This window comes from Seriola aureovittata, chromosome 7, assembly GCF_021018895.1.
Source record: "Seriola aureovittata isolate HTS-2021-v1 ecotype China chromosome 7, ASM2101889v1, whole genome shotgun sequence".
In the NCBI taxonomy this organism is placed as follows: domain Eukaryota; kingdom Metazoa; phylum Chordata; class Actinopteri; order Carangiformes; family Carangidae; genus Seriola; species Seriola aureovittata.
Window position 1 is genome coordinate 12368889 of NC_079370.1, and position 26138 is coordinate 12395026.

The window sequence follows — 26138 nt, forward strand, 5'->3', positions numbered from 1 at the left end:
TGTGGTTGTGATAGTACAGATTAGTAAAAAGTAATTTTCCAAGCCCTGATGATCCACACACAGTCAAACGTATACTAAAAGCTATATTAAATATATAAGATGTCATTTGAGAAACACATACAAACTGCTTTGCATAAGGTAGCACACAGACTAGCTAGCTTCTAAACATAGCTGACTGGATCTTTAATATGTATTTATAGCAGTAACTGGATCACCTCTCTCCATGACTGCTGCTCTAAAGCACAGCCATGTGGACAGAGTTATGTAATGCTGGTGTGCACATGAAGATTAGTCCACGCCCACACACTTCTGAAAGGAAGTGAAATGCGGAACCACTACTGAAGGACAGAAGAAAGATCTTACAACTGGAGTTTTTAGATCACTTGGAGTTCACAGAAGTCTAAATAAGGTAGGGAAGTTTTCTCCTCAAACAGCTGTTCTACATCATCTCCTGCCTTCATGTTTAACAAACCTGCAAAGACAAACAGCTGTGGCTTTGTCAAACTTGGCTCTTGTACACACACTGTTGACTTTATTACATCATGTAACTCAGTTTGGCAAAACATGGAAACAGAAACAATAAGACGTAACTAAGTTCTTTGCCATGATTGAAGTAAAAGGCTGTATTAAATGTAGTTTTTGTTCCACTCTAGATCCTTGGGTAATGGCTGCTCTCAGGGTTTTCCTCACTCTTGCCATCTGTCTCCAGATGGGGCATCAGACGTTTGCTAGAAACGACGCTCCCTGCCAGCGCGGCACATGGAACAACGGCTACAACACATTTGTGAAACGCCACATTCGCTCTGGAACTCCTACTTCTCTCGACCAGAACCAATGGGAAGATTACATCAAGAAAAACGGGGGTTGCGAGAGACCCACACAGTCTTTTCTTCAGCCAAAAGACCTGGAGAGGGTGAAGGCTGTGTGCACGAACTCAGGGGGAAAGAGGTACAAGGAGAACCTGTGCATCAGCGATCAGCCTTTCAAGTTTGTCACAGTGAGGAGTGTACTGGGAACCTGTGGAATCAAGAGCGTTCGAGAGGAAACTAAACATCTGATCCTGGCCTGTGAAGTGCTGGAAAATCAGTGCCTGCCTATCCATTTCGAGGGAAACCCTGACAATGTAACACCTAACAACAACGCCAAAGGCTGCCAGGACCCACACACTAAAGACCATGCTACCAGCTTTAAAATGACGTGGCTCCAGATGTTGTTTGTTTTATTTACGGCTATTAACTTTTTTTAATATGAGGAACTAGATATGACAATTAAGTTTTTATCAGGGGACTTTTTGTTCATTAGAATCTTCTCCCGAACACATTTGAGCAAAACCTTTTAAAGTTCTGAAATTGAATTTACAGTGTTTTTTAAAATTTTATAAAATATAAAATGGTATTAAATCACAATCACATCACCACTATATGAACCACATTTTTTAGAGTGAATTCATTTTTATAATCACTATTATATGCTTGTGCCTATGTATCTGTAAGTTTGCTTTTAATCATTGTGCTAAATAATAAAATAAAATACATAACAGAAAAACAAGGTGCGACTCTATGAGGACATCAGGACAAAAGTCTCAATCTTCCAACTATAATCAATGTAAGACTAAATAAGTGGTTTCCATGACGCTGAAAGTCATGTGAATGGGATGTTCAAATACAAAACCTAAACCACTTCTTTATTCACCACAATAAAATCATAAATAGTGTCATGAGGGACTGAGTCACATAAACAAACAGTGAGTCATTCATCCAAACAGAGGAACACCTTGAAACGCTTTATCTTATTTCAACACATGTAACATAACACTGTAACATTATGTTACAGAAACCATAAAAGCTGCAGAAAAGAGATACAAGACCCAACTGTACTATACAAGCTGCTCTGAAAAGATTTTCTGGCTCCAAACCAAAACCAATATCACCAAAAAAGTATTTGCTTAGATCCATATCTAGAACACTCAGTGTTTTTCAAAGACAGCAACCAGTTCTGCAATTTTCTATTATTTGAGATTCTCTGCATGTAAACCATGTTTTTAGATTGTGGATGTAGGCTAAGTTTGGTCATGTAGGTTTGTTTTGAAACTCTGTTTTTTTAATATATGTATCAGCTGTGCATCCACCACAGATTCCTGTACCGTGTGTCTTTCCACATTATAGGCATCCATTGACTAATTCTTCATTCCTTAAATCTGGCCTCCAGTACTCTACTGCATTCACCCTTATAATACTGTCCAACAACCAATGGACACTTAAAATAAAAAAATTAAAAAAACTTTTAAAATCGACACAGGAGAACCAGATATGACGCCTTTTTTCAAGTGACATCACTTGAGACTAATTATACTTGGTGGTACTCCCCCGATGTGTAAAAATCAGTGGTTCAATTCTTTAACATTTAACCTCTTACAGTGCTGTATGTAACCACTAGGTGGCCCCAGGTTAGAAAGTTGCTAGTTAGGTTGTGGTAAGATGATTAAACATATTTATTTAGTAAGATGCACCATGTAAGCACAGTATGTACTGAAATAATATAAGCCTTAAAACTTCTTACAGCCTCAAGATTAGGTCAAATTTCAGGTAATGCTTTAAGGCTTTTATCAATTCAGTTAATAATGTCCTTAAATGATGTGTGTAGTACTAACAAACACATTTTCATTGGTTTCTAATCCGACCTTGATCTTTAACCTTCTTCATCGTAGAAACTTTGCAGGAACCTTGACCTAACTTCATTTCTAAAACTAAGTCCTGAACTCCTAAAAAGCCCTGGAGCGCCTGGAGGCCTATGTGGATTACAGCACTCTGAAAAGTTGTCATCGCTCAGCATATTTCACAGTAAAATTGGTTCTCACGGAGACAGATACACACAAACACAAACACAAACACACACAGTTTTCCAACAGTTTTCTGGACAAACTTGCATGTCTTCTGACTGCACCTGTCCCTGCAGGGATTTGAGTGGGTCTGTGTGTGCAGACACGCAAGTGCACAAAACAGAAATAAACATTAACAACAATAGTTTGATCAGTTACAGTAGGTCAGCATAGCTACACATGCCCAAACATCTCCCACATGTAACGCCAGAAAGTTCCAGGTCTGAGTCAGGAGACATAACATCACCTATTTGGCTCCACTAGATGGCGGGAGAGTTACTTATTACCCACCACAGGAGTCCCAGGACTCAAGATCTTTAATGAGACCTGTCCATTTGTCCAACAACTGTTTTGTATTTTGTACTTGGTCTGCAAACATTGCATTATTTAGATATGATTAATTCTGAAAATATTCCCACAGAACATCTGGAGAGATGCTAAAATCCTGATGAACTGCTGTCTCAAAATGCTTTTTATGAGGCATTAAAAAATGCCTGATTTTGCTTGAAAAGCAGATTATATTATATAAGTGGAAATAACTCAAAACAATATGAAATTTCTGCAAAAAAGTTATTTTCACAGCAGAAGATAAGAGATTAAACTTAAGTATCTAAAACCAACAAGAAGCTCTAATTTTTGCTTCAGGAGTTTAGCGCAGGGTTGCACCATAATACTGTTATAATGGTAAAAGAAGCCACATATTTAAAATTTGACGCAAATGATGCTTGTTAAATTGCTCCTGATGCATAGTGAAGCTCCAGGCATTGACTGCATATGTGTCTGAGCTGGTAGTAGCCACTAGTAGTACAGATGACTCCTGAAAACTTCCACAACTTTCCCTCATTTTACATCCTTTCCTTTTCTCTGTAGTTAGCTTCTGTAATTTTCCGCCTTGAGATTCTGTTGCAGAGACAGGGAAATACAGTTTTTTTTTTTTTTTTTAATTCAGCTTTCTGGTTTATGTTCTTATCCTTTCATTTTCTCACTGGCCTTTGGCAAAGTCACGAGATCATGAAGAAATCACAGGACGCACTTAAACTTAATGTTATTTTTCTGTTTCTGCCCAGAGGCACAGGGAAGGATAAGTCAGCTGAGTGCTATTCAAGACAATAATAGAAACAATAACACATAAATATCTCACCATTTCATCAGGTAATTCTGAGACTTAAGGGACTCAGACTTGTCACATACAGTAACAGTGACCAAAAGTTGACCACCATTGAAGTTAACTATGGCCATACCTAATCCATGACATCATAATGTCTCTCTCTCACACACACAAACACACACACTCAGTATACATAGTCACATGTGTACAAATGCACTCATACAGGCATATAGGCATCAGCACACACACAGACATGCACAAAGTCACACAGAGAAGAGCACCATCTGCTCAACACACACACACACACACACACACACACACACACACACACACACACACACACACACACACACACACACACACACACACACACACACACACACACACACACACACACACACACACACACACACACACACAGTGACTGCTGACACACACACACTCACTCCATCATGGCTGAGGAAAATGCCAAAGTGAACAACAATCGTTGACTCGGGGCGAAGAGGAAAGGCTACAGGAGAATAAAAGAATGAGTGCAGAGTGAGAGGCAGTGTGAGGGTGGAGGGGGCAGAGCAGTAGGATGCAAGAAGAAGGAGGGGTGAAAACGATAAAACCAGAGCTGCACTTTTATTGAACTTTTTTTTGGTGGTTTTTAGAAAAACAAAACACATGGACATAAAATAAGGTGAAAAGCAGAGAAAGTATGGGAACCAGGGCTTGTTTTTTTTCTCAGCTTTATCTCATTCCTTCATCGTCTCCCATCTACTTTGACTCACGAAACTTCACACAACTTTCCTCATGAACATCTCCATCTACTTCACTTCCTTTGTTTACATACCTGACCTCCCTTTTCTCCCCTTTTCTTCTAAATTCTTCCCTTCTGATGTCCTCCGTCTTCCTGTCAAGTGTAAAGCAATTCAGCCTCAGTCAGCTAGTACAATGCTGTTTTACAGTGCTGTTGTCACATAGTGCCTCAGGGGAGCCCATGGCCTCGTTAAACTGTAGGTGGCACTGGACAAACTGCAAAAACATAAGGGAAGTTTGGAAGAGACGGACACGCACAAGACCAAATTCAAGATAGCTTCTAACTTCTCTCTGTTCTCCCTCTCCCTCTGTCCAGACCAGTTCATAACAAATGAGCGTGATAATTAGAACCACAAAGACTTGAGCGGGAGGGCAGAGAGATTTTAGGAGTTGTTGGGGGGTGGGGGGAGCTGAAAGACAAAAGGAATAGAGTGTGAGTAATACAGGCGTCTGGGTGCAACTGCCCAGGCATCTGGAGGTTTCGTCTTGTGTACACAAGACGACTCAGCCAGACTCATGTACACACTCACACCCACACTGCAATCTGATATGCTGATACTTTAAATAAAAGAAATTCTGGGTAATGTGATGTGGTGAGTGTGGGGGCAGGTTATGAAGTAATAATTTGTATCTGACTGTTTCTGTTTGATTCCTGTAAGATACGACCTCATCCAAGAAAAATAATAAATGAGTAATAGATGTCTGGTGGAGCCTGCATGAGCACATTTATGTAGACAAAGCAGAGGCATCCTGTCTTTACAGCATTCACACGAGGTTGGTCTTGAACTTTTGCCCCAGTGTTTGCGGGATTTTGGCAGACAGGGGTTTACACGTATGACATGCACAACACCAAAAACACACAAAAACACAAGCCTCCATTCTCTTTCTCAGTTCCTCATTTCTTATCTTTTCCTTATCTGCTCGTTGGTCTCTCACATGCTCTGCCTCTCATTTCCACATATGTAGTTAAACGCTGCCATCTCCTCTGCTCTAATCAAACCCACGTGGTTTGGTCGGTCAGCATGCCAGCAGCCCACAGTGCTGCACACACTTTTGGCTGTGAATGTGTGCGTCACTGTGGCTGTTTGTTGTGCAGTTGCTGTGCACATCACACAAACCAGTGGCTCCCAAACCTTTTGGCTTGTGACCTCTTAAACTCCAACATCCTTTTGCATCTGTGTCACACTTTGTATGTGTCAGACGTTATATATATGTCTTTGAGCTGTTACTGGTTTTTGCATTGCACAATGAAAGAGGTAGAACTGTCCAGTAATTCGCGAGGAAAGTGCAAAGATTAGAGAAAATGACACCACTATGTGTCACAGAAATGTTTTTTCTTCTTTCCTGTCCAGTTAATCTTCCCTCGACCTGTCAGATTCATTTTACAACCCCTTGGGGAGGCCTCGACCATTACACAGACACAGAGTTAAATCATAAGAGAAAGATACATTAATCTGTGGTGGCACTTTTGTCTGCATGCATTTGCACTTCTTGTCCAGTGGCTTCCTCTGAGGGTAAAGGCCAGTGATAATGACTTCCAGGAGTTGGCGATGGGGAAGGCCAGGGTCAAGTTCACATCTGGGATTACCAGGGTTACTGGGGTGAGCGCTTTTTACTGGAGGTCATCAGGATGATTAAGTGGAGAATGCCACTGAAGTGTGACTTTACTACAGGCTGATCACACACGTTCACACGTACAAGTTCCAACTTGTGCAGACATGTTGCTCCTTCTCAAAAACTGTGATTGCAACATGTATGTGATAAGGGCCACATTTGGGATAGGACACCACTGTATTAAACACACTGCACAAGTTGCCACCATATTACGCTTAAGGGAGCCATTTGTATGTTTTGCCATTGGTAGATAGGCAACCTTAGCATTAACAGCGGTTGTATGATGGGTGAAGTTTCCCCTTCCGCACCCAGATAGTGGTTCTTTGGGATAATAAACAGTCTGTGGACAGTCTGGATGTTGCTCAGATATGGTTCAAATCTGTGTCATTTGAATAAAGGGGAGGAAATAGGAAACAATAAACTGCACAAGAGGAAGTAAGCGTGCAGGAGATATGGTACATTTCACCTCAGTGAAAGTGTTGGTACAAGGCTCAGCCTGATTTGAATGAGGCACAGTCTTCACAAATCCAAATAGAGAGACAGATAGAGAGAGAGAACTACAGATAATTATGGTCTCTCTACTGCTACTGATTTAACTGGATCTCAAGTTCAGATTTTATTTATATTTTGAATATGATCAATTTGTAGTTGTCTGATTAAATTATAGCGGAAAGAAATGGAAAGGGAAAGACATTAAATATAGACATCTTTAAATGTCAAGGTTGCAACTATCAACTTTTGTTATTGTTGTTTCATCAAGTTTTTTCATTAACCATTTTGTCTGTATGATGTCAGAAAATAGAGAGAAATGCCCATCTCAGTTTTTCCAAAGTCCAAGGAGTGGCCTTCAAATCATTTCTTTTGTCTGACCTACAGTCCAAAACTAATACATTCCGTTTCACACGATATAAAGGAGGGAAATACATCAAATCCTCAATTTGGAGAGGCTGGAAACACCATGATGACTCAAGTAGTCAGCGATGCATTTTCTTTCAACTAATCATTTCAAAACTATAAAATATTATTTTAAGTATCAGGTTTCCCAAAAGGGAAAACTCCCCTTTTTTTCTTCTGTATTATTACTGCTGTTTATTCCCCTTAATCTTCCTCGTAACGCTGAGTGTCTTTGCCGTGAACTCAGGCTGGTAAGAGTCGATCATTATTGTGTACAAGTCATAATAGACTTTGTTTCATTTACACGTGGTACAGACTGTAAATCTTTGTGTTGGCAGTTGTGAGATCAGTTACCAACAAAGATCTTGTTTTTAGAGAGAACACAGAAAGATGAAGATAACAAAACAAAAGAAGTGAACAGTATACGTGTAAAAAATTGTTGGAAGAGAATATAAGGAAATGAAGATGAGTGAAATAAAGTTGGCAGCAGAGAAGCAAACTAATACTTTCCTGTGCCTCCAAAGACAGAGGAGTCTCTCTTTACATATCTGTCGTCTTCATTCTTTCACTGTTTCTCAACCTCTCCGTCTCTGTCACTATCTGTTTGCCTTTGATCTCCTTGCTCTCTCGGTCTCTGTCTCTCTTTGCTGACTCACTCTCCCTATCCTTTTCTCCACAACAATGGGATAAAAAATGACCTGCACTCCAGTCTCTAACTTTCTCACTAACTTTCCCCCCTTTTCTTCTTCTCCTTTCCATCCTCTCCCCTTCTGTTTTCTCCTTCTCCCTCTCTTCAACGTGCTTGAGGAATGTGTCAGAGCAGCACAAAAGAACAAAAGCTTGACAGGAGGAGGAGGAGGAAGAAAAGGAGGAGAAGGGTGGTGAGGAGTGGGGGAGAGAAAGTTGCGTGAGGTAAAGGAGAGGCAGAAAGGAAAAGGAAATGGAGGGAAGGAATGAGCAGAGAGAGAAAGGTTGAGAGGAGCAGAGCATGGTTGAATGGATCTGAATACTGAGCGGTGCTTTGTCATCATGTGCTGACATACAGCATCACACACATTTCAGAGCTCTTTATCAAGCCTGCCCTCTGCACAGCACACACACAAGATGGGTGAGGCTGTCAGTGTGCTATACTGAACGGATGCCTGTTTGATTCAGTGGCCTTTGATGCATTTCTTGTTTTTTCATGGTATTATGCTAAAGGCCTGCGGCGAGGCTGAAGATGAATTTTCCCCCAACACAGACAGCCTTCTATTGTAACCTTTGTGTTTGTCACTTTCAAACTGGGGGCATGATCAATTCCCTTTTTTTCTGAACAGACCATGTTCGACAGACCACCGTGGCAGCAGTAAGTCAGACTAATGCTGTGCTTCAACATTTAGACTGCATTAGATCTGTACCCACCTGGCCTGTAAATGATACTTTTCTGCTTTCATCCGACAGATTGTTTTGTTTCAGTACCGTCAGATCAAACCCTTAAAGGGTTAACAAATGCAAGACAGCGACAAAGAGTGACTGACAGGAAATAAAAGAGATAATGGGAGACTGTAGTGGAAAATATAGCTCTGATATGGCTAGGATCACCTCTGCTGTTTGGACCAGGAGGAACTTGTGAGGACATGCTGTGATTGTGGCATGGTGTGTGGCCATAGAGAGGTGTGTGTGTGTGTGTGTGTGTGTGTGTGTGTGTGTGTGTGTGTGTGTGTGTGTGTGTGTGTGTGAGAAGGAAACAATTTGAACAAGCTTTGTTCACATCAAACAGACCCGCCGGCCGATGCAAACCGCTGGATTTGGATACAGGTCTGTGCGTAAAAGCGCATATCGCGTTACCTTATATCAATCTGAGACTGTTATATAGCCTACCATTGTTCGTCAGTGTGTCTTTGTATAAGTCTGACACTGAGCCGATGTATTAGTGTGTGTGCGTGAAGCCTATATGGTTTACTAAGGGACCTTCTCCTGATTTCCTCCCCTCCTTTCTGCAAGTCGCCCGGGTAACCTCGCGCTAATTCGCCGTGCAGTGTAGCGGATGGGATCATCCATCAAGAGTCAATAGTTAACGTCGGCTTTGTCCCGTTACCATCCATCATCAACGCGTGCGTGCGTGTGCGCATGCATACAATGCGTGTGTGTGTGTTCTTTATAGGACTACCTCCGACCCCGCGGGCCCCTGACCCTGGCCTGTCTGACGCGCTGTTCCAAATGCCCCCGCGTCTCCTCCTCTCCTCCTCCTTGCTCCCTTCTCTTCCGTCCGAACAGCGGGAGGCAAAAAGCTCTGAGCAGACACCGCCGACCTGCGCCAATCCCACCTCTTATTTTAATCTCCTTCTTTCTGTCCTCCCCCCTCATGGGTCCGTGGTGTTTTTTCCTCTGACGCAGGCCCCGTTAAATGGATAGTCCACCGGTCGAGGCCAGAAGCTGTATCCCATTACCACCGCTTTTATTTTTATGACACAGCGCGGTGGCGCACAGGAGGCTGGGGGTGAACGTGGCCTCTCTCTCTTCTCACAAGTGCACGCACACGCACACACTGCTCTGCCATCCATTCAGTCTGCCGGTCTGGCAGTTGACTGGTTCTTCCTTCGCACCGCCCTGCCAAGACGACATGTTCTGTCAACAGACTGGCCTGGCTACATCCTCCCTCTTTTGCACTAATAACGTTCACTGCACTGAAGTCATTCATTCAACCAAGGCACTGTTGTCTGTATCTCAATAGCAAAACACATCATACACCTAAATATTTTATATATTATATTCAGTGGCTTCTCCAAAGCGCACAGGACCATCGGAGCGCGGTCACTATCGCTGATTCAAGGTACGCGCTTGGACGAGTGGGGCAGCTCTGCGGCGCACATGCTGCCTGCAGAGGCGTGGTCAGGTTGAGGTCCGTGCCAGTTGGCCCTCCGGGGCGTGTCCGTATAGAAAGGGGCGTGTGCATCCCTACACAAGTACCTTTGCTTTCCGTGCCATTCATTTGGAGCGCAGCACCTTATAACGTGCGCCGGCACATAGATGAGAAAAGAGCCCTGACAGTCGGCCACTCATCCCTGGAAGAGGGCAGAAGTAACTGGACAGACAGAGTCGGACCGACGGGCGCGCCCACACACCCACACCAGACGGGACAAGTGAAGCTTTTTGAGGCACAGACGCGCACGAACAGCAGCGCAGGGGCCAGACTTGGACCTGACAGTTCACCTACATTTATCCGCAAACTACCAGCAGCCTATAGCATGGAGCGCAAAATCCCCGATTTCTCCGGCACCTGGGAAATGAAGAGCTCTGAAAACTTCGAGGAACTCTTGAAAGCGTTGAGTAAGTGATGGAAGTTATAATTAAAAACTCTCCATGGCCTAATAGCAGCTTGATTCATTTGTTTTTGCGCAAGAGTGGTTTCTCACGAAGCTTTTATTTCTGTGCATGATGACACAGATCAGATGTGTCAGCTCAAACTGTGGCGTTCTCAGCACATTATAGGTCAAATCTTTCTCTGTGTCCGTGCACCAGCGAGGATCACCCTCTGTACCGCATGGGTGGGTAGTGGGTGGTGGTGGTGGGAGGGGGGAGTCTTTGTCATTCTGCACAACCCAAAACTCTGTGCTTGGCCCCTAGCCAGCCTCACCCCTCTTTCTCTCCTCTCCCCCTTTGGCCTCCCCTGCTAACACAATAGAGACAAACGGCGGCACATCTGTCTGTGTCACAGCCTCAGATTGTGTATGTGTGTGTGTGTGTGTCTGTTGATGAGGACCGTTATGACACGATACAGTGCAGGACAGTCGCATCCTTATCTGAAGTGACAGTCGGGGCTAAGAACAAACACCTGCTGCTGAGATTCAGTGTTTGGTCTGCGTCTGTGCCCCATCACTGTTACAATTGTAGTCTAGGCAGGCGTCAGTGCGCGTGTGTGTGTGTGTGTGTGTTTGTATGTGTGTGTGTGTGTGTGTGTGTGTGTGTGTGTGTGTGTGTATACGCGGAGTCAGAGCCGTCTGTCGTTAGTAGCCAATTCCCATTGGATGACTTGCCAGTGCACACCTGGAATTCATATCATGTCTCTGTCTCTCTCCCACACCCACACACACATTTATGGAGGTTAATAAATAGCTGTCAAATGACACTATTGTTCTGAATATAGACACATCACCACTGAGCCAGAAAAAACAAATTCCAATTTTCCTGTTTGACAGATGCACCAATTAGCCTTTAATGTGCCTGTAATTCTTTCTGTTCATCTCCATCCCCTTCTGTCTGTGTGTGAGAGAATGATAGAGGCAGAGTAGGATTGAGTCTGTGAGTGTGTGTATGTGTGTCAGCGGAGTTTAACATTGCATTCCTCTTGCAGTTGCTCCATTATTTCTTGTCTTACACACACACACACACACACACACACACACACACACACACACACACACACACACACACGCACGCACACACACACACACGCACACACGCACACACACGCACGCACACACACAGCCAAAGACATGTATCACAGCATGTGTTCCTATAATGTCCCTGTGCATTGGTATGACTGACAGGGAGGAATGGCCCCTGGTTTCATTGGGGGGCAAAGCGCAGCTGGACGCAGCCTGTCAGCACCCACCCTCCTCCTTCCCTCCATCCTCTCTTCCTTTCCTCACTTCTGCTCTTCTCCCCTCTTCCCTCCTCTCCCCGTGTCCCAAATGCTTCCTCTGCCCTCTGCTCTTTGACCTCTGACCCTGACCCTGACCGTCTGTCTATCTGTGTGAGTGTGTGTGTCCTCATGTGGGCAGACTTTTGCAGGTTTGCAAAAGTCTCTCCAGGTAATTTCTAACTTCTAACAACTGGCAGTTACTTGAGAAGCTTCAGCTCCCTCTGTGGCTCCCAAATGGTCCACAGGCCAGCAATTTACTCCTGTGTCCAAGCCAACAGACTGAGGTCAGTTACTGTCTGCAGGTCAGCTTGCTGCCTGAAATAATCTAAACCTTTAGCAAGGACACTTTCCTCAAGCAGTACACTTTCAACAAAGATTTCTGCAGCAGGGTTTTTGTAGCAATGTACTGTGTTCAACTCCAGATCAATTTTACTCACTGTTCAAAGTTCACCCTTATTTATACAAAAAATTAATAAAATAAATTAATTGATTTTTTTAATTATTTTTGTTACTCAACAATTGCCAAATGGAAGCCTGTCTATAAGGCTGCAACTAACTCTAATTTCCATTATCAACCAATCTGTTAAATTTTTCTTTCAATTAATTGATAAATCATTTCAATTGTTTCAAACGTGACAACATGGTACAAATTGCTCATCACAATTTTTCCAGAGTCCATTCTGACATCTTAAAATTGCTAGTTTGCAACACTTGTCATTTAAAGTTGTATAAAACAGAAATAACTACAACATTTTAAAAAACTGGAACAAGCACATGTTTGACATTTTCGCCCAAGTTAAATGAATAATTGATTATCAAAATGGGTGGAAATGAATTTTACACTCCACACTACACAGAATGGCCCATATTTGAATCATTATTATATTGTATAAACATGCAACCACCATTTTAATGTTGTTAATGACTTTAACTACTTTATGTACAATTGGATAGTTTAATTTATAACAATGCGTCACATTTTATCAACAGCTTATATTTCTCACACTGCAGTATTTCCCTGTCAAACGTAGAGGAAAAGTACAAATTCCTAAAAAAAAAAAGCATTTTAGCACAGCACAAAAAAAAAAAAAAAAAAAACTAGAAACAAAGTGCCTAAAATGTTTCATTTTTTAGCGATGTCCCTACACTTTCACTTTACACAATGCAATTTGCATGAAATTCACACTAGACAATGACAATGCATATGCATACTGTGCTGTGTGCGCTCTACATGCAGTGCACACAGTGAACAGCATGGACATCCTGATGCATGCTGAATGACTGTGCATTTCTGAGTGTGTATATATTTACCCTTGGTGACAGGTGGGAATGCGAGAGAGGTGAGAAGTGCGAAACCCAACTCGACGGCAGATACATGCTGAACGACGTACACACACTTCCCCTCACACTTGGACAGAGATCTTCACACACCACACACAGACCACTGCCCCTCATCTGTCTGACTCCCCCCTCCTCTCTGCTCCTTGCTCCTCTCTTTTCCCACGCTGTATCATCAGTTTCGCTCCTTCCCTTTTTCAGATACACAGTATCTGACAGGACTTTCCCCTGTCCTATTTTCTCTCTGAAATATTTATTTTCATTCTTATACTTATACTGCAATATCTGAATTAGGAGCTGTAAGTCGTGCAAAAAAGATCATTAATCAGAGTTTAGGTGGCTTAGCATCATCTAAATCCCTGCTCTCTCCCTGCTTCCTGTTGTATTTTATAACAAACACATACATTACCATACACACACACACACACACAGAGGGGATGAATATACTACAACTACAACTCTTGTCAGACTACTGTATCATTCTGTGTGAATATGGGTGCTTTCTTGCTTTCTGTGTTTGTGGAAGGTTAAAAATGTAATTTAACTATAAATATATTCAAACTACAGACCATAGAGTACGAATCACCATATTAGTCTGTCAGTCTGAGTCACGAATCACAGTTGTAAGTTTGTGTGTGTGTCTGTGTAAGTGTATATGTGTGTGTGTGTATATACTGTATGTGTGTGAGATGATCAAGTCTGGGGGGAACGCAGATGAGCTGGGCATGATTTGTCATATGACCTCATTGTTTCCTCTGTCATCATTGCTGGACAGCGCTGTGCAATGCAAGGCTGCTCCTTTTACCCTGAGTGTGCAGGAGAATACTGAACAAACAGCGCGCGCACGCACGCACGCACGCACGCACGCACGCACGCACGCACGCACGCACGCACGCACGCACGCACGCACGCACGCACGCACACACGCACACACGCACACACACACACACACACACACACACACACACACACACACACACACACACACAGCCCAAGGCCAGTGGTTTTGCATAATTTGGTACAAACAGGTTTAGTTTGCCTTGCTCCTTAAGGCTATCCTATAAACCAATACTGTGTGACACAACGGTCCTCATGAACTTAGTTTACCTCTTGTAGGTGTGTACTGCTTGCATGGGAATATTCAAAGTAGCTACAGCACATGGTGAAAGTGTTTACTTGTGTCCTTGTGTGCGTTGTTGTTTGTATGAGCTCCACATCTCTTCTTACAGTCTTTATCATTATCTCTTTGTCTTTTAGATGTGAATGTGATGCTGCGCAAGATCGCAGTGAAGGCAGCCTCCAAGCCACTGGTGGAGATCACGCAGGACAAGGAGACTCTATCTATTAAAACCTGCACCACAGTCCGCACCACCCACATCACCTTCACTGTGGGGAAGGAGTTCAATGAGGCCACCGTGGACGGACGTCCCTGCACGGTACACAACACATGGACATGGACCGATTCCTAAATGCTCTCTCAGTTCTACATTCTCTGCATATGCACACACACATAACCAAACACACACACACACACATAACCAAACACACACACACAGCAGTAATGGCATATGGGGAGGGAGCGGTCCAGATTACATCAATCTGTTTAATTTGGCTTTTCATCATATTTGGACTGATAGCATATCTTTACCCCTCCTGGTCTCTGAAGGCCTATCGTGCTACACTGCACTCCTTCACACTCTTAACGACCCCTTTCAACTTCCCGTCTTCCCTCCATTCCCCCTTCTTGCCCTTCCTGCCCTCTGTCCCTCCCTAATTCTCCACGTTGCTCTCCCCGTTTTCCCATAGACGGCCTCTGTTTGGCCGTCTCCAAAGCAAACACATGCAACCAGCCAGCGCTTTGCTGTACAAATGATGAGCGCATCACAAGTTATCACCTCTCAGTGATCGCCCTGCTCCACCTTCCTTGTTTTCTCTCACTATTAGCCACTCCCTGTGTACCCCCTCTTCCCATTGGATGGCACTGTATTCATATGTGCATCCATTCATCTATACATCCAACAATTAACATGCCTCTAATGTTTTTTTCTCCTTCTATGTCCTCAGAGTTTTCCACTTTGGGAAACAGACAGTAAGATCAGCTGTGAGCAGACTCTGCAGAAAGGAGAGGGGCCTAAGACATCCTGGACCCGAGAGATCACCAATGACGGCAAACTGATCCTGGTAAAGCACAGAAATTATCCACTAAGCCAGAGTTTAGAAACCAACAAGGCTTATACTTCATTGTAGACTAAAAAGCAGAAATTACAGTGTATCTGTCTGTAGTTTTGGACTTGGGTCACATGATTATATTTTTGGATTTGAAATTATTTAACTCCTCCCAGAGAAAAAAATGTTGAATTTGATACTTGACCTTCAAAAGAGTAGCATGACAATAAGACAAAAGAAAAACTTAACTCCAGGTCCACTGACTAACTTTGTTTTTGAGCTTTCAACCATATCTCACATACTGAGTAATGAAATGAATGTACATTGTAGTTATTAACACCCTGTTTGACATATCTAAAAACTTCTAAACACTTTAGAAGTTGACACCCAGATATTACTGTATCTTGCATCAACATCCAAAAAGTACCTGGTAATTAAAAAAACTTGCAGTGCATTTTTTTCAACATGAAAATTATTATTTTTCATTATTATTATTATTATTATTATTTAATTTTCAGTAAATTCTGGTCTTTCCCCCTTGTACTGACATTTTTTAGTACTGTTAGCTGCCACTAAGTATTTTATCAGTTCCCCCATTTGTAAAACATGATTACACTGCAAGTTGCAGGCTATAGTCTAAAGTGTAGCCTTTGAATGTATAATTATAGCACGATAACGGCAATCTAATTATTCTCCTGGCCGAGGATGAAAGAACATTTGTCGAGATTACAAAACGTGTACAGGCATCAGCTTGAAGTCAAAGTCAAGTCGAAAGTGAGTGTACAGACAGCATCTATGCTGTTAATGTTAATTTCACCAATAATTACATTAGTGATGTTTACTGTGAAGGTTGATAAGGTGCCCACCCAGCAACAGACCTGTATTTAATAAGAAACCCCAGCTGAGACTTCAGGTTGACTGAAACAACCTTTAAGAAGTATTGGTAAACCAGTCCAACCAGGTAAACCAGAGATGACACACGCATCCTCCACAGTCCTCAATTGTGTTTCAATTGAACAAACTGTAAATAGAGCAAGAAGTTATGGGGCAATGCTTGCTTGAGGGTCTAAGACTCCTGACATGGTAAGAATCAAGCCCAAAGCAGTTTTTCACAGTCAGAGTGTATTGGTCTTAACTGCTGGAGACATTACAAATTGCTCAGTTTGGAGGTTCAGAGTATCAACATTAAATGCATGTTCTGCAAAATACTCAACTTTTAATATGAATTCACACTGAATACGATAACTAACTGTGCCAGTATTTTTGCCACAGTGCATGAAAGCATCCATAATAAAAAATAATTTTCCTCTTTCTTTTCAGACCATGAGCGCTGATGATGTGATTTGCACCAGAGTCTATGAACGACAATGAACAAGAGCACTTCTCACTTTTCCTCCTTCCAGCCCCCCTCTCTTGCATCTCTACTTGTGTCACTACTCCCTTTTGTCAAGGCAGCGCTGGGAGATAGCAGTCTTTAGTTTTATTCCAGTACCTCTCTTAGCTTCACTACATAATAAGTTTAGTAATTGTATCTAGTATGTCACATATCTACACAATAGTCTTAGCTTCTGAGTTATGTGTCTGTCTTTTCAGCTCACTCAAACGTGACCAGCGGGTTTTAAACAGGAAAATGTATGTTGCATTGTTTGTTAGATTTGCTTAGGGGAAGCTCATGTAGTTGGCATTGTGTGTGTGTGTGTGTGTGTGTGTGTGTGTGTGTGTGTGTGTGTGTGTGTGTGTGTGTGTGTGTGTGTGTGTGTGTGTGTGTGTGTGTGTGTGTGTGTGTGTGTGGCAGCAGAAGAGGTGTGAGACTATATTTGTAGATGTGTAAACCAATCTATGAGCTCTTCCAGTTTCAGGTCAGTTTTGATGTGTCCCTCCTCTCTGTTGCTTTAGCGTTGTCCCACAACTTTAACCTTTTCTATCTCATGATGACATTTTGTATTTATTACTACATTAGAGTCTGATACAGTACTGCTAAGGTTTTTACTTTGTGTCTCTTTTATATGAAATGTGATCATAGGAAACAACACTTTCTATGGGAAAACAATAAAGCATGATATTAACTCAGTTTGACGTCAACTCTTGGCTCATGGCTCTTGGCTGTACAGAAAATCATTTAGCATTTAACAGTGCATATGTTTTATGGTTTGTGAGTGTAGCTGTAGAATATGGGCACATTAGATGGCTCCATCTTATTTTAGGCTCTGTCAGCTGTCTGCAACTAGAATAACTCGTCTGTCCCCTCCCTACTAGCCTCCCTCTCAGTTTTTCTGTCTTCCCATCCCTGCCTTCCTTCTTTCTCTGTCAATCATATCTGTGCCACATGCCCTCGTTATTCTTCTATCACTATGCGTCAATGCGGAAAAAGTTTCCATTTCATTTTTTTCTCTGTCTGCTCACTTTTATCACACACTTCATGTGGCTCTGCTCACCCTGCAATTTTTCTCTTGGCATGTGAAGCAACACACAGAGAGCCAGGAGCAACAATGCCACTATTAGACCCTGCTCCGTTTCCATTTCATTTGACGGTTAGTTCAGTGACTCAGAGGAGTGGTTTGATTTTTTGGGAAACATGTTTTCTTGTCAGTAGTTAGCAAAGAAGAGATGATATCAATCAATCAGTACTTTCAGTCTGTACAGTAAACAGATATGAGCGCAGCATCAATATTTTCTTTGGTTCTGGGCAAGAAACAGGATACCTGTATGTCAACATATTCCTTTAAACATCCTCATGTAGGGAACATCTGTTGTTATGGTAACCAAGGAAGGTGGTGAGACAAATAGAGGTCAACCTGGGACCTTTTTGGGTCAGACAGTCAACTATCCGGCCAATCACCGAATGGTCAGAGACTGAGGATCAGCGGGCGTGTCCCCAACAGCAGGAAATGCCAATTGGATTACAGGGTACAGCTGATTGACAGCAGATGTGCTTAACAAGGAGTGGGCTGTTAAGGGACCTGGAAATGGAAAAGGGACTGGGGAGAAAGATGGATGACCTGGGATTCACACGCACACACACACACGTACACACACACACACACATGTACATACAGTAATACAACAAGTAAAAACTAGATGAGGATGGATTCCTGAGATAGGAATTTGGTGATGCTGAAACTTTTTTTAACAAACTATCTCTTTTTTATGTCTCTTCTTGCCCTGCAGCTGTGTGTAGTTACAGTGTGACCCCAATAAAGTATCCTCCTCTGCCTCCTGCCCTAATAAAAGGGGTAAATAACTACCCCTCCCTCTCTGTTTATTACCCCCTGGGGCAGTAAAAGGCAGCTGTCTGGCCCCCTTCAAAACGCCTGGCCTGCACCGGACCCCTGTAAAAAAAAAAAAAAAAGAAAGAAAAAGAAAGAAAGAAAGAAAAAAAAAAACACACACACTCATTCACATACCAAACTAAAAACACATATTCTGGGAACTCTTCACACATACCATCAAACACTCACACTGTACATGCAGCTCATAAAACACTTCAGACAAACTGCATGGTGCACAAAACCCTGTAAAACACCTAAAACATGTAGCACCACAAGAAAGTCTGCAAAAACAAAGAGCAAACTGAGCACACCATCTCCACTGTGACATCCTGACAGCACTGTTATCACTGCAGGTTGTTGGCTTTGCAGAAAACGACATAACGAGAAAGAGAAGACACGTGAAGAGTTTGGCAATTTCGGGACAAATATACTTCACCCATACACTCCATAAGCCAAGAACTCCACAGGGATATACCATAGAAAAGAGTAAACACACACACACACACACACACACACACACACACACACGCATACCAACTAAATAAAAAACACCTGTATGATGAATGAATACACCAACACATTACTAATGCACATCATCCATCAAAATGAAGTAGAAATCTGATATCCTTTAACAAGGTAACCAAAGGCAATTAGCAGATATCTTGATTAAAACCCAACATTTATGTGAGAGGAGATTACTTTAGGTGCCCTGGGGCCATGGCTGAGTCAGGGTGCAGTTTGAACAGTTTGAAGACTTATGTGCAAGTAGGAGTGGAGTGTGTGTACTTGTCTGCATTCTTGAGCGTTTGTCACAAAAGGCAAAATGGGTGATTTGTGATCTGGATGAAGCAATTATTGCCATGTGGGTCAAGTACATTCTGGGTTAGATAGTAAAGAAGTGGGAGGCCTTGTAACGAAAATGCCCTGCAGGTGGCAAAGCGGGAGAGGATGATGGGTAAAAAGAGGCACAAGCCCACATATCTTCGTGATAGTTAGCTGTTGCACATACACACACATAGTCATAGAAAGAACATGCATGTGACAGTGTGATGACAGGTGAACGTCATTAAACACCCTCACATACTGTACTGTCTCTGTTCAGGATTCTGATTTACACCCCACACACACCTGCAAGCCTGCTCAAACGGATACACACAACAGTCATACACACTTTACAGTGGTAAAAGTGCACCAATCTCCTGTGGCAAGCGCAATTAGACCACCCAGGAACCTTTGAGGCCTCTTGTAAAACATTGGTCAAGAATAGTATACATGAGGGCATACCACACACACACTGCCACTCTTACATCGTTATAGTTTGAATGTTTACGAGAGAAAGTAGAGAAAAGAAATCACAGAAACCACACTGGCCTTCTTGACATCCACGTAGACCAACAATTTTATACACAGTCACACGCTCATACACAGAAATTAGGTTTTACATATGATTCTAAAATTAAATTACACACAGGAAAGACAGGAGAGAGTGGGAAAGGCAAGCAGTCAAGGCTTGGTTTGGCACCTTAGCCCCCTGAGCCACGCAGGACACTAAAAGCAACAACCTTCAAAACCTCTTCTCTTTAATGCCTGGGTAGAGAATCCTTCCATTTGGGAAAATAAAACCAAAGAGAAGCGCAATGGACAGACATGGAGAGGCTGAGTCAGAAAGTAAAGAAGGGATGAGGTACGGACGAAAGTTTCCTATAACTTCCTAGTCTAATTTTATAAAAGATGATTCATTCACTAACACACAATCTAAAGGTTAATATATGTACTTTGCACAGACATCTACAGATCTACCGTCAAGAGAATCCCCAAACTGATATCACTTGCCTGGCATGAGCATCATCATCCTCCTCATGCACTAACCGTGGGACAATGGTCTTACAGTTTAGCAGAGGTAGGCTGAATGAAGTCTTTGTAGAGATGAAGAATGTAATAATAAATCTGATTACAGACTCAAACGCTGACCTCTGGATAGGCAGATGGAGATAGGGGAGATGGAAGAAGCTGTTTGAAGACAGAATACAAGCAAGGCCCACAAACTGATTATATTGCAAGCTCCCAAAAATGGAAAGATTCAACAAACTTTTCGGGCAAAGATAAATAACAGATCCATTTTTTTCCATACTAGCTAAAAACATACATACAATATGCACATTGCACACATTGTTCTTACATTTTTCCCACCACATTTCGACACTAGGCTGTCAGTTCAGTTTGCACTGGCCACTTTATTCATTACACCTGTACAATTTGTTGCAATTCAATACAGAATCTTCGTCATAAAAACTATCTATACAACAGTTATAATGTTCAGAAACATGTAAAAAAAAAACCTATTACTAAGGTTATAGTTAATGGTGGTGTTGTACTGGACTACATTGTATGGAGGCGTTTCTAATTTTTTGATTTTATGACAGAGTGGTTGTATTAGATTGCAAAGGTGTACCTAACAAAGTGGCTCTCTCTCTCTTTGTTAATACAACCTACCTTTTGTTCATATACACAATGTGTGATTGACAAAGCTCTTGAAGGTTGAAACACTGCATCACATTAACTGTGGGGGGCTTGCAATATTCCCCAGTACCTCTCCTTCATCACCGCAACAGTACAGCTGTACTTGATTGCTGAACATCTCCTTCCAAAACCACAAGCATTAATATGCTACTCTGGCAGCACACTTTCCACAGCATTTTGTGACCTGGTTGCATGGATTTACTCCCATTCAGCCAAAAAAGCATCAGTGAGCTTGGTCTGGGGTCTTGTCATATTGAAACAGGAAAGTTGGGGAACACTTTTGTGGAAAATATAACTGTATTTTATACACAGATGTAGGTGGCCTTTGATCATATAACATGTACACAATATGAGAGAAGGAGAGAGTAAGAAGGGAGGCGCCCGGGAGGATCATCGGGCATTACAGGGTGATCAACTGTCATAACTCCATGACTCATTCCTTTTTTTATAGTATCAGCTCACTGTAAAGATACACACACACCAATGCACAAAGGAACAGACACACTCAGGTGCACACATATGCAGGCCTATTCCCATTTCACCCTGGACTTATTTTGTTAGTATAAATGTATCCTCCACAGCTACTGTGTTTTTGCTATGGATCAACTGATTTTTTACTCAGAACAACCTGGAGATGAATGCATTCGATCTATTAAGTTTCAAGTGATCCCTGTGAGCCTCGAAGGAATCAAAGAGAAGGTCAAAAGGGGTAAAAGATCAAGAAAATTTAAAAGGAAAAGTAATAGCTGGAGTTACATCAGTGTTACTTTTAAAGAGCCTGCATCTGATTACTGCACACATGAGGTTCAGCTTGTCACCCTGTCTCTCTTTTCCTCTTTCCTCCTCTCCCTCCGTTACCCTTTCCATCTTTTTCCTCTTTTGACCAGCTCCAGACGGCAGCCAAGCCAAAGCATACCGGAGACCAGCATGTCATAGCTGGACACAGTGTAGTGCTGGCTGAGGTGTGTTGTGGTGTCGTTTGATTGGTTGCAGAGGACTGTGATTTGAGAAACAGGGTGGAGGAAGCACACCTTGTAAAAGAGAAAAAAAAAAAAAACATGGACTGCTTCATGCAAACTCACACAGACACACACTGAAACACGTGTGTGCCCGAAAAAACCCCTAAAGCTGCTACCCACAAGTTGCTGTATGTGTGAGAGAGGAAAAAACAGTCTGTCTTCCTAAGAAATATCAACGCACACTGGCAGAAAAATATCATGTAAACCACTGGTGTAAAATGTTGGCACAGCTCCTGCCAAACCCAACAAGAATGACGTCTCAGGAGCACCTGGTGACGGATAGAAAACAGGCTCGTCTACTAACACTACATTGTCACTACCGTCTATCTTATCCACAAATCACAGCCACTGTACTGCACTGATAATATGTAACACATTGGTGCTATGGTCTCCTACTGCCCACCATCTATCCATCTACACAGCCAAACTCTATGTCTGACATTGATTTACTGATCATCTAGCAGGCAAAATATCCCATAGACATGCCAACTAATGTAGTACGCCCAGTGGAGATTCCTTTTGCTGCTCTTCTTGAAAATGTGCACTTCCCTTGAAAGGAAAAAGTGGGCACACTGAGGATTAGATGTCAAAATCCAATCTCTGCTGCTGCTTGCATGCAGTTTCACAACGTTTTTTAAATGCATGATTCCATATTAAAACAATATGCACAGGAGCAATCATCAAACATGCATCAGAGAACTAGTATAAAACAGTAATCTACACTATTAAAGTTTATCTAGTCTACATTAAAACTTTGTGTTGCAGTGAAACTCGGAACTAGATTTTATGCCTCATGTTAATGGGCTCCCGCATAGCTCCCACTAGTGTGAAACAGACTCTGTGTGTGTGTGTGTGTGTGTGTGTGTGTGTGTGTGTGTGTGTGTGTGTGTGTGTTTTGGCTCTTACACGGGTTCCACCTCAGTGCAGGAATCTGTAGTTGTGTGCAGTGAGGTTTGGTTGCATGTGAGCTAGCTTATCTGACTTTACATAGAGCTGCCACTCAGCACGACTATGCTCCCAGTCGAGTTACAGTGACAGCCACCTGCCAAAAAATGATAATGTGGGTCACAGCAAATGTAAAAAGTGTATCTGTCTCTTGGTGTGAGTACTATTCTTCAAATCATAGTAGATTATTTATATATCATCAAATGCTGCCCACGAGATTATCTGTGGTTGTGATGAACTGAAACAACTAAGATCCAACAGAAGAAAGACAGAGATATCAGAGAGAAGAAGAAAAAGAAGAAGAGGAAGGCAATAATAGCAAGGACACTGATGTAGACCAATGTCAATTAGGCAGTTACTGTAAGAGCAATGATGGAGAGACAGAGGTCAATTATCCAGTAATCATCATCTTTTCCACCCACTGGATTCATAAATCAAAGCTAATGAAGTTCTTCCCATTTCAAAATGTGTTGGCCACTTACATCTGTACTCTCCAAACTCATTGCACTCTCTGTCCCGGTCCTGGCTGATATCCATCACCACATGATGTGCCTCGACTGGGAAAGCTAATTTACAAGAGACAGAAGAAGCCATTCAGCAACATAACTACAAATGTGAAAGGAGGAATTCAGCATAATATGAATCTGACATCAGTTGATCATCATTAGTCACAAATTGGCCTTGGATGATCTTTGCAATTAGCTGTAAAAGCAGCTGTAACAATATTCAAGCACACCGAGGCTGTTCAGGCAGGCTTGGAAAATACATTAGTTGAAACAGAGCGGCACCAAGTGGTGTCACTTGAAAATTGCATTAGCAGCATCCAAGAATAGCCCATTTTAATGCAAATGCTGTTTCACATTTTTCATTGAAAATTGCAAGCATAACACCGAAAAACCTCTCTGGCTAACACATAAACATCAAGACTACTATAAAAGTTGTTGATAAATCATTAACAATGTACTTTTTCAAAGGCATTTCTAACCTAGAGTATAGTCCTGCCACAGTGGTGGATACTATTTGATCCACTCTGCTTTGTCTATTCAGTTTTAAAATTGATGAGTGTACTAATTAATATTTGGCTGTAATTACACATTATATTCTTGACAATGCTTGCGTCTTTATTTCCAAAAGAGGTGAAACTAATTTGCCTTTTGGGTGAAAACTGAGGGACACCAATTTTTCTAGCTGAAATACATTCTTAAAAAACATAATTTTCTAGAAGGCGTCCAACTATCCCAGTTGATCATTTGCCGTTACTCAGTCCCAAAATGTATTTTCCTGTATTCAGGATGTTTATTCCCCTGTCAACAGATATACTACAAGCACAATTGGGACAAGATTAAGGACCTTGGCCTTTACATTAATGCAATTCTTGACTTGAACAAATAATAATAAATTCATAAAATCTCTCTGTATCACATTTGGTCTTGCACAATTAAGGATAATTTAGGAAATGTACTCAAATAATATGGCGTGACCTTGGGGCTTTTGGGAGGCCTGGGGATCTGGGGTTTCCCCACTTGAGTTAAAGTTAGGGCCACATAAGCAGTGCAATGAGGTGGACTACACTATGTTTTTCATGCCTTTTTTTAACACTTTAGAGGAAAAGACCTACATTCAGGACACACTTCTGTGCCTTTTTGTGAAGATTGTCCACACTTACAACTAACATCAACTAACTTTTACACTTAAAATGAAGATACCATCAGTAGCCAGCTAACTTAGCTTATCACAATATTTATTTGTGGGGGAACTGGTTTGCAGCATAATCACAAGGCATTTCATCACAACCTCACAGAGCCACTATCACAGAATTACCAATGGCATACTCATAAATCCTCATACCAGCCAGAACATCCTGCTTCATAATTAAGTGCATTATTTATTTACTGAGAGCCTCGAAACATGGGAAACAGCTAGCAAAATAAGAGTATTTCTTTAACATCAGGAAAATCTATGAACCCCTGACGGCTTTCACAAGGTCATCTCACTCAACAGTTACTGCCTGCTTTAGTGTTTCATGGCCTCTAGGGGTCAGAAGAACTCCAAGACAAACTCACAGAAATGAGCACTAAGCATGTAGCCTCGAGAGTTGTTAGCCGAGGTACACATCTATCAGAAAAGGGATGCAACATGGTCAGTAACTTCAAGTCTTCTTTCTAGAAACCGGAGAAATGTAAGTCCAATATTCCCAAATGCTTTGCCCTAGTTTGGTCGACCAATTCTTAAAAATATCATAAATGTCCCAGGCTGTTCACCTGTCACTCACCTCGGTGCTGGGAAAGTAGCGTCCAGGCAGCTAGCCAACGCTCGTTGACGCTTCTCAGCAGAATCTGAACATTTCAATCTATTAGGAGTTAATTTAATTCACTGCCGGAGTAATTTAAGAAAGATAAATAAGAAGTTAATGATAAAATATAACACTGACTGATGGAAAGGTGGTTGTTTGCTCTGTAAGTTTAAACGGCGAGCGTTAAATCAAAGATGGCGTAGACATTTCTTCCTCGTTCTTTAGCTAACTGCTGCTGAGCAGTACTGCCCCCAGTGGAAGGAAGTCCATCTTCGACAGCAACACTAAACAGCCGCAAAGAAAGTTGTAATAATACAAAGCTTCCATAACAGTGACAAGGCTATGTTAATCTTTTCAACATGATAGCCTTTAACAGCCATTACGAGTTTGGCAGGAGCTTATGAAACGGCACCAGAGTAGAGTTTAGCAGAGTGGAGAATGCCTCTCGTCAGGGGATTTCTGGCTCGCGGTATCGTCAGTTTCACATTGGATATTCATCAGATATTCAGTGCTGAAAACCTCCAGGCAACCGATGCTCGCTGGCTGGAAACGGTTACAAGAGCTCACCTACCAAACCATGATAAAATTGCCTTAGGCATAACCTGTAAATAAATTTGACAGAAATATTCCATAGACACATTTCTTCTGTACCTTCATTCTGACTCG

The 26138-nt window shown here is 42.0% G+C and overlaps 2 protein-coding genes and 1 long non-coding RNA gene across 3 annotated transcripts; 2 read left to right on the forward strand and 1 right to left on the reverse strand.

Moving 5' to 3' along the window:
* The first annotated feature begins 267 nt into the window (after positions 1–267).
* Positions 268–1548, forward strand: LOC130172339 (uncharacterized). The gene is made up of 2 exons (XM_056380992.1): positions 268–409; positions 654–1548. The coding sequence occupies exon 2, from the start codon at positions 665–667 to the stop codon at positions 1244–1246; it is 582 nt and encodes a 193-aa protein (XP_056236967.1). The 5' UTR covers positions 268–409; positions 654–664; the 3' UTR covers positions 1247–1548.
* A 2904-nt stretch (positions 1549–4452) lies between these two features.
* On the reverse strand, positions 4453–25720 carry LOC130172941 (uncharacterized). Its single transcript, XR_008828353.1, has 3 exons — positions 25452–25720; positions 23662–23745; positions 4453–4884 (listed from the first exon to the last, which is right to left on the reverse strand). It is a non-coding gene; the product is annotated as an uncharacterized LOC130172941 (long non-coding RNA).
* On the forward strand, positions 10250–17496 carry crabp2a (cellular retinoic acid binding protein 2, a). The gene is made up of 4 exons (XM_056381922.1): positions 10250–10607; positions 14518–14696; positions 15325–15441; positions 16747–17496. The coding sequence occupies exons 1-4, from the start codon at positions 10526–10528 to the stop codon at positions 16795–16797; spliced, it is 429 nt and encodes a 142-aa protein (XP_056237897.1). The 5' UTR covers positions 10250–10525; the 3' UTR covers positions 16798–17496.
* Positions 25721–26138: the final 418 nt, after the last annotated feature.

What these genes read in the sequence shown, in the direction of transcription:
- LOC130172339 (XM_056380992.1), top strand. Translation starts at nt 665, where the DNA reads ATGGCTGCTCTCAGGGTTTTCCTCACTCTTGCCATCTGTCTCCAGATG.
- crabp2a (XM_056381922.1), top strand. Translation starts at nt 10,526, where the DNA reads ATGGAGCGCAAAATCCCCGATTTCTCCGGCACCTGGGAAATGAAGAGC. An exon ending in TGGACGGACGTCCCTGCACG is followed by an intron (nt 14,697 to 15,324) that starts GTACACAACACA and finishes CTATGTCCTCAG; the next exon opens with AGTTTTCCACTTTGGGAAAC. An exon ending in ATGACGGCAAACTGATCCTG is followed by an intron (nt 15,442 to 16,746) that starts GTAAAGCACAGA and finishes CTTTCTTTTCAG; the next exon opens with ACCATGAGCGCTGATGATGT.